At 53.8% G+C, this 13,336-nt stretch overlaps 1 protein-coding gene across 3 annotated transcripts; it reads left to right on the top strand.

The window, feature by feature from the left end:
• The first annotated feature begins 83 nt into the window (after window positions 1–83).
• Window positions 84–6,032, top strand: LOC143838755 (adenylate cyclase CyaB-like). 3 transcript variants are annotated; one of them, XM_077340572.1, is made up of 4 exons: window positions 89–288; window positions 1,898–1,999; window positions 2,852–2,977; window positions 5,414–6,032. In XM_077340572.1, the coding sequence occupies exons 1-4, from the start codon at window positions 133–135 to the stop codon at window positions 5,552–5,554; spliced, it is 525 nt and encodes a 174-aa protein (XP_077196687.1). In that variant the 5' UTR covers window positions 89–132; the 3' UTR covers window positions 5,555–6,032. The 3 variants fall into 3 exon arrangements, with proteins under 3 accessions (XP_077196689.1, XP_077196688.1, XP_077196687.1); XM_077340574.1 differs by lacking the exon at window positions 2,852–2,977 and having other exon boundaries at window positions 84–288; XM_077340573.1 differs by lacking the exon at window positions 1,898–1,999 and having other exon boundaries at window positions 86–288.
• Window positions 6,033–13,336: the final 7,304 nt, after the last annotated feature.

Genomic DNA, 13,336 nt, shown 5'->3' with positions numbered 1-13,336 from the left:
AATCGGGCGCCTCCGCCGGGAGCAGGCGCGCGGCGCGTGGCCAATGGGGAGCCGCAGCCCTCGCCCCGCCCCTTCCCCTCCTGCCCCTCCTCCCCCCCTCCTCCGGCGGCGGCGGCGGCGCGCGGCGCGGGCATGGCGGGGCGCGTGGAGGTGAAGGCGCGCGCGCGGGATCCGGCCCTCCTGGCCGGGCTGGCCGAGCGGCTGAGCGGCTCCCCGGCCCGCCTCGAGGCCCACAGCGACACCTTCTTCGCCGCGCCCCGCGGGCGCCTCAAGCTGCGCCACTCCGCGGTGAGAGACCCGCACGACGGCCCCGCGAGGCAGGCCAGACCGGGGGGGGGAGGGGAGGAGGAGGCTCGCTCTTTGCCTGGCCTGGGCCTCCCGGCGCGTGATGCGACCAGCCCAGGCTTCCTGCCTGCCCCCCAAACTCCCGCCGCGAGCGAACCCCGCAGGGCCCCCGGGCAGGAAAGCCCCCAGCCCCAAACCGCAGGTTGAGGGGCGGAATCAAGGTGGGCTGGGGTTTGCAGGGTTACTAAGACATGTCTGGCGCTTCCTTCTTCTGCAAGCCTTTATTTATTTAGTTTTATTTTCTTTTATTATTATGTGTCTGTGCCACCCTCCCTTGCGGCTCTCCGACCCTGGGTCTGTAGCACAACGCAAGGTTGCATGAGCCCTTTGAACTCATCATGCGTCCTCCTGTGTCGCCTCAGTTGGGCATGACTGGGGAGGGGTGGGCTTCTGGGGGGCCCAAGTTGTTGGCTGGATGGAGTCCCTGAAGCAGTCGGCAGAGGACAGGAGGGCCTGGAGGATCCTTGTCCAGGGGGTCGCGATGGGTCGGACACGACTTCGCACCTGACAACAACAACTTGTTGGCCTCGACCATACGCTTGGTTCTCATCTTCTGGCTGCCCCTTCCACAGTGCTGGACGGACTGCAGCACAAGGGGATCAGGGCCCACTCCCTGAGGCTGTGCAAGCCCCCTGGATTTCAGACCTGGCTAGGAGAACATGACCGGGGGTCTGAGCTTGTCAGGGGTGCCTTAGGCAGATCCTACTGTGAGCAGGGGGTTGGACTAGATGGCCTCCATGGGTCTTCCCAGCTCTCGGATTCTAAGCTCATCTGTAGTCTCACAGAGAACCTGCTGGGCTTGGAATACCCAGGAGTAACAGGGAACTGGAGAGGAGAGGGGCAGAATATCTCCTCCTCCACAGTCAGCGCCAAACCCTGCTGGAAAAGGCTGGGCTCCTGGAAGCTAGATTGCGGGGCGCAAACTTTCCTGCAGGCTGCTGCAATAGGGACCCTGTTCCTTCGTGGGAAACCTCTGCCCGTGTCCCTGGGCTGCTGAGAGAGAGCCAGCCATGGAGAGCGCCAGACATTTCCTCAAGCGACAGCCTGTGCTGCTGCCCGGGGTGGGGAGGGGGACGGTTTCCCTTGGGCAAGTTTTTGGTGTAGGCAAGGCCAAAGTGCTCCCCTGAGCCAGCAGCTTGGTTACGGCTGTTCCCTTTGGGAAGCGTCACACGAAAAGCTTCCTTCCCAAACAGGCTGTTCATTTTGGGTCCCATCTGGAAGATGCATCGTTTCCACCCAGGGCTCTTCCTGCTCTGATTTCTCAGCTGAGCAGACAGACTGTGGGCAAGAGAGGGGCCCTGGCACAGCGGCAGAACCTCTGCTTGGCGCGCAGAAGGCCCCAAAGTCAGTCCCCGGCACGTGAAAGAGTCTGCTGCCAGTCAGTGCAGACAACCCTGGCTGTGCTCTGGTGCAGCCTGAGGGAGCTTGGTGTGTTTTCAGCGGCAAAGAGCACCTGCCCCCGTCCCCTGTGCAACGCTCTGCCTTGAGGTTTTGCAGGAAAGGGCCCCTTCGCTGCCCACATGACACGCTGGGGCCCCGGTTAACTTTGCAGGATGGCCATGGCCAGCTGATCTTCTACGAGCGCCCTGATGCAGAAGGCCCAAAGCTCTGCTGCTGTGCTGTCTCCCCCACAGAAGATCCTGCCGGCCTGACGGTGAGAGGTGGGGCTCCCCCAGGTGACAGAGAAGGAGTGGTTTCCTGGCACACCGTCCCTGGGGGGATGTGGGGAGGCTCTTCATGGACCAGGGGTGGTGAGCTTTGGTTGCCGTTCCTATGGAAGCCGCTGTCTTCTCCAAAGCCATGATTGTGACGTGCAGCCTGGACATTCTCCAGACAGACCGAACCCCCTGGCCTTTCGAGCCCTGAACCGATCACAGAGGTCCCACTTGGGGAAGCTAATCAGGGTAGGGCCTCGGAAGCCACAAAAAACATCCAGCTGCCTGGGTCCTCCAGAACAGTGCGTGTGTGTGTGGGGGGGGGGGGGGGATCCACATTAGCCGGACAGGAAACACGGTGTCCTTTTCATGTGTTTATTATAAAAAGCTACAGTGCCAATGAAGGCGCAAGGGTGGGCTCTGTAGCAGTTTTTTCTCAGGAAGCCTTTCCAGGCCCTTCCCGCCTCCCTCTGCAAAACCATCTCTTTTTCTGGGCCAGAGCAAAATGTGTTAGGTCTCCCAAACTGGCCCAACAGTTCTCCCAGAAGAGCGTCCTGACTCCAACCGTCGAGCAGATGGCTGCTCCTCAGTCATGTGGGCGTCATTGACCAGGCGGGATCTGGCAGAAGTCGGCCCTGAGACTGCCAGGGGTCACCTGGAAGCCTTCTAAGGTGTGGCATGGCCTGGTTGGACTGGACCTGGGCAGAGAACCCTCTGAGGGGCAGAGCTTCCCCCAAGGCAGCCTTCCCTACGGCTGGAGCCCCTGGAGCCTTTGAGTGGGAGAAGTTGCCCTGGAGGGGGGCAGCTTCCGCATGCAGAGCTCTGAGCAGGGCTGCCCCTTTCCTCTGCAGGCTGTGCTCTCCCAGGCTCTGGGCGTGAGGGGCGTGGTGAAGAAGGAGCGCCGTGTCTACCAGGTGGGCCAGACGCGTGTCCACCTGGATCGTGTGGAAGGGCTGGGCGACTTCATGGAGTTGGAGGCAAGTGAAGCTGCCAATGGCGGCATGGCGGAGGTGTTTTCGGGGGCTTCTTCCCAGTGTACAACCAGGAAGCAGAACGCCCAGCCTGCATTGTCAGCAGGTTCAGGGAAGAAGTTCAGACAATGAGACCTCAGCTGGGGCTTGAGCCAGAGGCAAATGGGGCTCAGGACCAGGGCTAAGGGGGAGCAGGATGGACTGGCAGGCAGAGGAGGCCAGCGGGGGGGGGGGGGGGGCAGGAGAGATGGGGGTTGAGGGCAGCCTCACAGAGAAAAAGCAGAGGCAGGAGTCCAGGCAGGTCACAGAGACCCATCTTGGCAGCATCCCTTCCAAATCCTGGCTTCACGTAGCCTCTGCCCATTTCCTTAGGGACAGAAGGGGGCGGGGGGGGGGGCTGCTGTTGGCCCTCCAGAGTTAGAATGCTGGAACAAATGGGCCATTGGTCTGACTCAGCAGAACTCTTCTTATGAAGGCCTTGGTTTCTCTGCCCTGTGGCTGGCCCTGCAGAGGAACTGGCTGGCCCCTGTGTGAGACAGGAGGCTGGACTGGATGGACCCCTGGTCTGACCCAGCAGTGCTCTTCTGAGGGTCTTCTCAGGGGAAGGCCTCGGCCTCTCTGCCCTGTGGCTGGCCCTGCAGAAGAACTGGCTGGCCCCTGAGTGAGACAGGAGGCTGGACTGGAGGGACCCTCCCTGGCCTGACCCAGCAGGGCTCTTCTGAAGGTCTTCTCAGGGGAAGGCCTCGGCCTCTCTGCCCTGTGGCTGGACCTGAGGAGGAACTGGCTGGCCCCTGAGTGAGATGGGAGGCTGGACTGGAGGGACCCTCCCTAGCCTGACCCAGCAGGGCTCTTCTGAGGGTCTTCTCAGAGGAAGGCCTTGGACTCTCTGCCCTGTGGCTGGCCCTGCAGAGGAACTGGCTGGCCCCTGGGTGAGATGGGAGGCTGGACTGGAGGGACCCTCCCTGGCCTGACCCAGCAGGGCTCTTCTGAGGGTGTTCTCAGGGGAAGGCCTCGGCCTCTCTGCCCTGTGGCTGGACCTGCAGAGGAACTGGCTGGCCCCTGGGTGAGACGGGAGGCTGGACTGGATGGGCCCTCCCTGGTCTGACCCAGCTGGGCCCTTCTGAGATTCTTATCATAGAATCATAGAGTTGGCCATACAGGCCATCTAGTCCAACCACCTGCTCAACACAGGATCAGCCCAAAGCATCCTAAAACATCCAAGAAAAGTGTGTATCTATCTGAAAAATTATCTGAAAATCCAGATTGCAGTCCTTCAATTTATCCATCAGAGCATCATAAGGAACCTTATCAAAAGCTTTACTAAAATCCAAGTAAACGACATCAACTGAATTTCCACGATCCAGCAAACCTGTTACTTGGTCAAAAAAGGAAACCAGGTTGGTCTGGCAGGACCTGTTGGAGACAAATCCATGCTGACTTCCTTGGATCACCAAATTGTCCTCCAGATGTTTGCAGATCGCTCCCTTTAATATCTGCTCCATTATCTTCCCCACAACAGAGGTCAGACTCACTGGTCTGTAGTTTCCCGGGTCATCCTTCCTCCCTTTTTTGAAGATCAGAATAAGGTTTGCTCTCTTCCAGTCCTCCAGGACATCTCCAGTCCTTAAAGAGGTCCTGAAGATGATGGACAAGGGTTCTGCAAGTTCTCCGGAAAGTTCTTTGAGCACTCTCAGGTGCCTTTCATCTGGCCAAGGGGATTTGAACTCATCCAGTGCAGCTAAATGCCTCTTGACAACCTCTCTGTCCATGTCAACCTGCCACCCAGACACTGTCCTTTGGCTACGGCCATCTCTAGATGTCCCTAAACCCTTTGACCTGTGGGAAAAAAACAGATGTAAAATAGGCACTAGCCTTTCTGCTTTCTCTGCATCTTCTGTTAGAGTTTGTCCATCCCCACCCAACAGTGGGCCTATTGCCTCCTTTACTTTATGTTTGATCCTCACATAACTGAAAAATCTTTTCTTGTTACAATGGGCTTCCCTGGCCAATCTTATCTCACACAATACTTTCAGCCAATGTCAGTTTTTTAATAGGTTTGACTTCACGCAGCTGATGGGCCCTTGGTTTTTTGGCATTTTCCTGGGAAGCCCTCACAGGGTGAAAAGCTGCTAGCAGGCCCTCCTTACCTTCCCATGCTAGACCTTGCTCGCCATGGTGTGTTTACGTGTGGTTCCCAGGACTGCTACGGCCACCCAGGATGCCCCCTGAATTCCACTTATATCTTTTTTTGGGGGGGTTATCTGCGTGCTGCTCTTGCTGTCTGGGTGTTTGTCCAGCCCCAGCTCTCAGCCTCTTGGGAAGCTAGCCAGCTGTACGCCATGTGGGTGGGGAGGGGGGATTGCAGGCACCTGGGCCACCCACCCCTGGATTCCCCCTCCAGCTCCCAGGTGTGGGAACACCTCCCTTCTTGCCTCCCTGCAGGTGGTGCTGGAGGAGCATCAGAGCCCGCAGGAGGGTGCCCTCGTGGCCCAGCAGCTGATGGCAGAGCTGGGCATCGACCCGGAGGACCTGCTCCCTGGGGCCTACCTGGACCTGCTGGGGGAAGAGGCGGCTCATCCATAAGTTTGCGCCATTCAGCAGTGAGCATCGACACCAACATGTGGGAAGCTGAGACCTCCCCTCGGGCTCAGGCCACAGAGGCCACTGACTGCTTCCGCACAGGCTGACGGCCCTCCGGGGGGCAGATGTCCATACACTCCCGCTCGCTCGGAATGGGCCTGCATGCTCCCTCTCTGGGGGTGGAGCTGCCCAGAAGAGCTTCCCTGCGGCCTGCCCCCCTGGCTCCTGCCGACACCAGTGGGCCCTTCCTTTCAATCTGGAGCCCCTGGAGGAGGGGAAACGCTGGACCCGAATGCCGCTCCCAGTCAGTGACCTGCTGGCCTGACTGGTTCTTCCACGTCCCGGCAGCCTCTGGCCTTCCAGGACCTCTTGCGTTCAGCCCAGGCAGCCTCGGAGCGTTAACTGTTGGTGCTGGACGCTTGCCCTGCGCTCTGTGCATGTCTGTGCTGCAATAAATCTGCTGTTGTTTTGGGTGCCTCAAGAGGCTCGCTCGCTCCTTGTTTTCTGCTGTGGGGTGCCAGAGGAGCCTGGCTGTCCTGCTGCTCGCTTTTCTGGGAGGGCCAAGCAGAAGAGGGCTGTGGTCATCCTGCTGCAGCCCATGGGGAAAGCAGGGGCCTCCGGGGCCATCCAAGCCAACCTCCTTCACAGTGCAGGAACTCACAATTACCCACCCACCCACAGTGACCACCATTGCCGCCACGGCCTCTGCCCGCGGGGGTCCCCACTGGGTCAAAACTGGTCAGCATCTTTAATTCATGGGGGGGGGAGTGGGTGGCGGGAGGTCTGCTGGAAGAACTTGGCCAAAGTCACCCCCGGACCACAACTTAGCCAGGAAGCACTCAGGTGGGCAAGAACAATTTAGGCGGGAAGCATTCAAGTAGGCCGGAATTATTTCAATGAGAAGCAGTTTAGGCAGGAAACATTAATTCAGCGGAAGCGTTGGCCTCACAGGGGCGGGGAAGAGGTGGAAAAAGGGAGGGGGGATAGTCACTCATCTAAAACCCACCAACCTAATCAAATTCGCTACTCCAGTCACTGATTGACTCAACTCTACTGTTAACTCACCCCAAATTAACTACAAACCCATTAACTTACCCACCAACTACCTGTCATGAACCCCCTGTGCATGCCCCCCTCTCTTGGTATGTATCTCCTGGTGGCCTCCAGGTCAGGTGTCATCATAAAACTATAAATCCTTCCCCAGTTCCTGGCCTCCTCTGCCTTCCACTGAAGTTCTCACCGGGGCCCCTTATCTATCTGATTCCAACAACCTTGCTGAGCTCGGGGAAACGAAACAGAAATGTAACAGTTTGGATCAAAGCGGAGTCATCTGGCTTGGCTGGGAAACTTTGCACCTCTTTGTATCACTTGGTCTCCCACCTAAACCTTGGCCCCCCTCCCCTACTGGGTCAGCACTATAAGTATCACCTGATGTCTACTGTGCCTTTGTCTCTGCCAAGACCTCTGCTCAATGGGTCTTGGCATGCATCAGTACTCTGTATCGTCTATTCAATAAAGTTCTCCTTTGGATTTTCACCTATCCTGAAATCCTGCATGTCTCTTTATCACAGACTTTACTAACTGGACTTTGTCTGATCCCTGACACTACCTTCCCTCCAATCCATCCTGAGCTGATCACTTTATGGTTGATAGTCTTAACCCCCATTGATACCCTTAATTAATTTAACCTGCCTTCCCACCTCCAGCGAATCCAGATGGCTTGTTCCCTTATATTGGTTGATCCAACCTGATCTGTCCACACCCAATTAACTCAACTGACCCCCCCCCCTCTCCAGTCTAACCCAAAGGAACTAGTCCAAGAATAATAAGAGTTGGTTCTTATATGCCACTTTTCTCTACCCGAAGGAGGCTCAAAGCGGCTTACAGTTGCCTTCCCTTTCCTCTCCCCACAACAGACACCCTGTGGGGTGGGTGAGGCTGAGAGAGTGCTGATGTTCCTGCTCGGTCAGAACAGTTTTATCAGTGCTGTGGCAAGCCCAAGGTCACCCAGCTGGCTGCATTTGGGAGAATGCATAATCAAGCCCGGCATGCCAGATTAGAAGTCCGCACTCCTAACCACACAACCGAACTGGCCAAGTGACCACCCCTAATCAATTCATTCCCACATTGACTCCCCCACGTAATTCACCCCTTAATCAAAAAATCACCCAAGGACCATGACAACCTACACATCAACTCCATCAAAGTCAGACACCTCTCCTGACACACTGCATGACATTCACCAAACACACTCAGCACGCTTCACACACCTGGGCAGAGTCTGCACTTACTTTCTTTATTCCATTGTCAATCCTGTTGAATTCAGATCGCTTTGAACTCCATTCTTCCTTCCCCCCCTCCCCATTGAAACAGGAAAGTCTTCTGCACATGGTTAGGGAGGCTCAGGAGGTGGGGGTGGGGCAAGCCTCCTTCTTTCTTTTCTTGAAGGGGGGGGAAGAGGAGCCAAGCAGGGAGCCTCTTTTTTTTCTTGGACGGGAGGGGGAGAGGATCAAAAAAGGCAGAGGAGGGAGGAAAAATCCAGGACCGACAGAAGTTGAGAGAAATTAGGGGCTTCTCCTTTAAGGCAAGCATATCATATGACCAGGTGTAGCCTATCAGAGGTTCTCTACCAGGGAGCTTTCTTTCACAATGGATATTCAGGCTTAAAAGCACTCTAAGATATCGCACAATAAAGGTAGGGTCACTCCGGATCAATCCTCCTTGCTGCAGAAGGAAAATTAAAATCGTCCAAAATCCAAACGGAAATCGCATTCTGTGTAGAGGGCAGGGACTGAATCGATCTGGGGTTGGAATAAAAGCTCCGTGCAGTTTACACCCTGGACTGGGCAACCCTGAGACGCCATAGCTGGCAATGAGGGCCACCCGTCCAGAGACAAACATCCCTGGGCACACCTAACAACCAGAATGGGCAGCCTTAAGAAGCCATCGGGGCTACCCACAATCCAACCAAACACAACAGAAACCGATCCCCTGCCAAAGAGAGATCCAGGGTCCGAGGGAACCCTAGCAAAATGACCACCAAGCAGAATAAGACACCTCCTGGGACCCCCGTGGAAATAGACTACACCAGGGGGAGTCAAACTGCGGCTCTCCAGATGTCCATGGACTACAATTCCCATGAGCCCCTGCCAGCGTTTGCTGGCAGGGGCTCATGGGAATTGTAGTCCATGGACATCTGGAGGGCCGCAGTTTGAGTACCCCTGGACTAGACCATCTCAAAACAATCTAGCAACCATCAAATATGGACACCTCACGCTCACCACATACATCGGCTATAATGGAGGGAGAGAGAACAGCTGGGGGGGGGCAAGGGGGTCAGAGATCCTGATATTGAGGGGAAGAGGCAGGACAGCAATGGGAGGAGGTAGGGCCAAGATAAGGGGCCGAGATACAGACATGCTCAGACCCGGGAGATAAGGGGCCGAGATACAGACATAGACCCAGAGAAATAATGAGAAAACCCAAAGTTTTTTTGATGGCCAAGAGCTTGATTTCTTAATTCTGAGAGGGAAATTAATGCGAGCTGAACAGTGTCTGCATTCTTTTTGCAACCCCCCCCCCCCCAACTAATGGACGGGGTGATTGAAGGGCGGCGATAGCAGCAGCAGCAGCAAGACACAGAAGGGGCAGGAGCAACCTGGGCGTTTGGGCTTCAAAGCACAGCCCGTCATCCACAAGCCCCGTTCTTCTCAGTGGCTCATGCACCCTGGTGGAGAGCCCATTCTCTGGTCTGGGGAGGGGATGAAGCCAACTTTGGGTCCAGCCAAGAGGAGAAGGCAGCCTCCTGTGACATGGGGAGTTGTCCCTTGACATGCTCCTGTGGGGGCGGTGCCTTTAATGCCATAAATGAGGGGGGGAGGTGCACCTTTCCCCCTCCCTGCAAGCGCAGGAGTCATGCTCATCCTCCTGAGCAACAGTTTCCAGCATGTCTTGCGCATGATCCCCAAGAGGCATCAGTCCTCATGGGGGCTGGCCTGGTGCCCGCCCAAAGCTCTGGTTTACGGAAGCGTTTATTAAGCTGCTTGCCTTCCTTGCTTCCAAGGCAGCTTGCAATCTTCTAAATATCTTCTAAACAAAATACACAAAACGGTTCAGAAATCCTGTTGACATTTAAAACTGCCATGACTGCTTTAGACAGATCCAGGTGGGGTGAAGCAGCAGAGGCCCCTTTAAGACCAACATTGTCTCTGGGGAAGTGTCCACACAAAACCCTTGAAGGAAACTCTGCTGGTCCTAGAGGAACCCCTTCTGGACTCTACATCTGATCTGCTTTAAACAGGTCCCCTTCTGAATTAGACTCTTCAGCAGCCTCCTCGAGGTTGGCGGTAGTCAGGCAGCCCTCCGTGGAGAGGGGGTTCCATGATGGTGGGGCTGGAAAGGCTTGAACCAAGCTTCAGGGGACATTTTTCTCTGCATTGGTGGCTGGGGTTGGGTCAAAGAACTGCAACATAAGCGAGTTTGAAATCATCACAGCCTGTCCCTGTGCATCTGTGGGAAGCCTCTGTGGGCATAAAATGTTAAAAAGTAGATGGAACCAAGAACAGTCCTAAATAAAACCATCTTCAGCTGCTTCCTGGGGAGGCTGTTAGGCCCCCTTCCTATGCTGAGTATAGCCTCAGGTGACCAGATTTTAACATTGGTCAAGCGGGACACCACTGACGGGGGGGGGGGGGTTTCTTGATTAAAAATTTGGTCTATAGGGAGCAACAAAAACACAAAAGTAGTATTGTAATATATATATATATATATATATATATATATATGTGTGTGTATGTGTATGTGTATGTGTATGTGTATGTGTATGTGTATGTGTATGTGTATGTGTATGTGTATGTGTATATATATATATATATATATATATATATATATATATATATATATATATATATATATATATATATATATATATATATATATATATATATATATATATTCAACATTATAATTTGCCAGGCGCTCCCAGATGTCCCTCCCAAAGTGGGACAATCTGGTATCCTTAGTATAGCCCCAGGTGAGCTTTCTGAATTCCCAGGCAGGAATGCTGCATTCCGAGGGCTCAGGAGGTAAGAGATGTTTTCCTAATTCTGTGTGACAGAGGATGCGACTCTGAACTCTTGGTGGCGGCCCCTGTATGTCCCCACCTGTCCAATGCACCTCAGTGTCCAGAATCATAGAATTGGAAGGGGCTTCCAGGGTCATCTAATCTAACCCCCTGCACAATGCAGGAAACTCAAAACCCATGGTGACCCCAATTCCATGTCCAGATAATGTCCTCCCCCCCAAAAAAAAAATCAATGGCCTCTCTGGCATGGAGGAAATTTACCTCCCAACCCCAAAGTCAGCATTTCCTTGGGCATGCAAAAAGGGCCACAAGAGCCAGGCACCGATACAATCCTTTCTGCCAACCCACTTGGGCAGCTTAGTGTAGTGGTTAAGAGTGCGGACTTGTAATCTGGCAAGCCTGGTTGGAATCTACACTCCCCCACATGCAGCCAGCTGGGTGACCTTGAGCTTGCCACAGCACTGATAAAACTGTTCTGACCGAGCAGTGATATCAGGGCTCTCTCAGCCTCACCCACCCCACAGGGTGACAGTTGTGGGGAGAGGAATGGGAAAGTGATTGTAAGCCGCTTTGAGCCTCCTTCGGGTAGGGAAAAGCGGCATATAAGAACCAACTCTTCTTCTTCAGTAACATCAGGGCTCTCTCAGCCTGCCCTCCCTCACAGAGTGCTTGTTGTGGAGGGAGGGAGGGAGGGAGGGAGGGAAGGTGACTGTAAGCCGCTTTGAGCCTCCTTTGGGTAGAGAAAAGCGGCATATAAAAACCAACTCTTCAGTAATATCTGGGCTCCCTCAGCCCCACCTCCCTCACAGGGTGTCTGTTGAGGGGAGAGGAAAGGGAAGGAGACTGTAGACCACTTTGAGACTCCTTCAGGTAGAGAAAAGCAGCATCTAAGGACCAACCCTTCTTCTTCAGTAATATTAGGGCTCTCTCAGCCTCACCCACCTCACAGGGTGTGTGTTGTGGGGAAAGGAAGGCGACTGTAAGCTGCTTTGAGACTCCTTTGGGTAGAGAAAAGCAGCATATAAGAACCAACTCTTCTTACAATCTGCCTAAATTCATAGAATCAGCATTTCTGTCAGATGGCTATCCTCTGCTTAAAAACTTCCAAAGAAGAACTCACCACCTCCTGAGGAAGCCTACTTCACTGAGGAACCGGTCTAACTGTCAGGAAATTCTGGATGTTTAGCTGAAAATTATTTTGAAATAATTTCATCCCCTTGGTTCTGGTCCGAACCTCTGGGGCAACAGAAAAGAATTCTGCTCCATCCTCTATGTGACAGCCTTTCAAGAACTAGAAGATCACCTAGAATCATACAACTGGAAGGGATCTCTAGGTTCATCAACCCCCTACACAATGCAGGAACTCACAACTACATGCTTGCCCACAACAACCCCAATTTTATGCCCAAACAACCCCCACTCCACTTCCTAGCTGTCTTCAGACTATATTGACTGCGCTCCCTCTCAACCCTTCCTCGTATGTCTTGGTCTCTAAACCCCTCACCATTTTTGTTCCCCTCCTCTAAAAACATTCCAGTTTGTCTACATCCTTCTTCAGTTGTGGTGCCCAAGAATGAACACAGTGAGGTCTCACCAGAGCAGAATAAAGTGGAAACATCGCCTTGTGTGATCTGGCCAGTATACTTCTTTTTGCCTTTTTAGCCAGTGAGACATGCTGCTGCTGACTCATGTTCAGTGGATGGTCTACTAAGACCCCCAGATCCTTTTCGCTCATACAACTGCTAAGACAACATCCTATAATGATGCGTTTGATTTTTCCTACCTAAATGTAGAACTTTACATTTCTCATTACTGAAATACATCTTATTCGTTTTAGCCCAGTTTTCCAGCCTATCAAGATCATCCTGTATTCTGTTGCTGTCTTTAGTTGTTTGCTACCCCTCCCTTCCATAAGGAAGGCTGAGCGTCAAAGAATTGAGGCTTTTGAACTCTGGTGCTGGAGAAGACTCTTGCGAGTCCCTTGGACTGCAAGGCGATCAAACCGGTCAGTCCTAGAGGAGATCAACCCTGACTGCTCTTTAGAAGGCCGGATCCTGAAGATGAAACTCAAATACTTTGGCCACCTCATGAGAAGGAAGGACTCCCTGGAGAAGAGCCTAATGCTGGGAGCGATCGAGGGCAAAAGAAGAAGGGGACGACAGAGAATGAGGTGGCTGGATGGAGTCACTGAAGCAGTCGGTGCAAACTTAAATGGACTCCGGGGAACGGTAGAGGACAGGAAGGCCTGGAGGATCATTGTCCATGGGGTCGCTATGGGTCGGACACGACTTCGCACATAACAACAACAACAACCCCTCCCAGTTTAGTATCATCTGCAAATTTAATAAGCACCCCCTCTCTGCCATCATCAAAATCATTTATGAATATGTTGAACAACACAGGGCCCAGGACAGATCCCTGGGGAACTCCAGTTGTCACTCCTCTCCAAGCAGATGATGGACCATTTACAAGCACCCTGTGGGTACGATCTGTCAAAAAGTGCTTTAGGTTGCTTAGAGCTGATCCTGCGTTGAGCAGGGGGTTGGACTAGATGTCCTGTATGGCCCCTTCCGACTCTATGATTCTAAGTGTCACAGTAATAGGATCCATACCGCAGACATCATTCTGCTGCAGGAGATCTTGATTGATGTGTGGAAATGCAAACCTTGCTGGAGAATGACTTCAGGGCCGGCCACTGCCTC

The sequence above is a fragment of the Paroedura picta genome, chromosome 5 (assembly GCF_049243985.1).
Source record: "Paroedura picta isolate Pp20150507F chromosome 5, Ppicta_v3.0, whole genome shotgun sequence".
NCBI classification, from domain to species: domain Eukaryota; kingdom Metazoa; phylum Chordata; class Lepidosauria; order Squamata; family Gekkonidae; genus Paroedura; species Paroedura picta.
Note: the sequence above shows the minus strand (reverse complement) of the source record. Positions and strands in the feature narration are given on the sequence as shown.

What these genes read in the sequence shown, in the direction of transcription:
- LOC143838755 (XM_077340572.1), top strand. Translation starts at nt 133, where the DNA reads ATGGCGGGGCGCGTGGAGGTGAAGGCGCGCGCGCGGGATCCGGCCCTC. An exon ending in TCAAGCTGCGCCACTCCGCG is followed by an intron (nt 289 to 1,897) that starts GTGAGAGACCCG and finishes TTAACTTTGCAG; the next exon opens with GATGGCCATGGCCAGCTGAT. An exon ending in AAGATCCTGCCGGCCTGACG is followed by an intron (nt 2,000 to 2,851) that starts GTGAGAGGTGGG and finishes TTTCCTCTGCAG; the next exon opens with GCTGTGCTCTCCCAGGCTCT.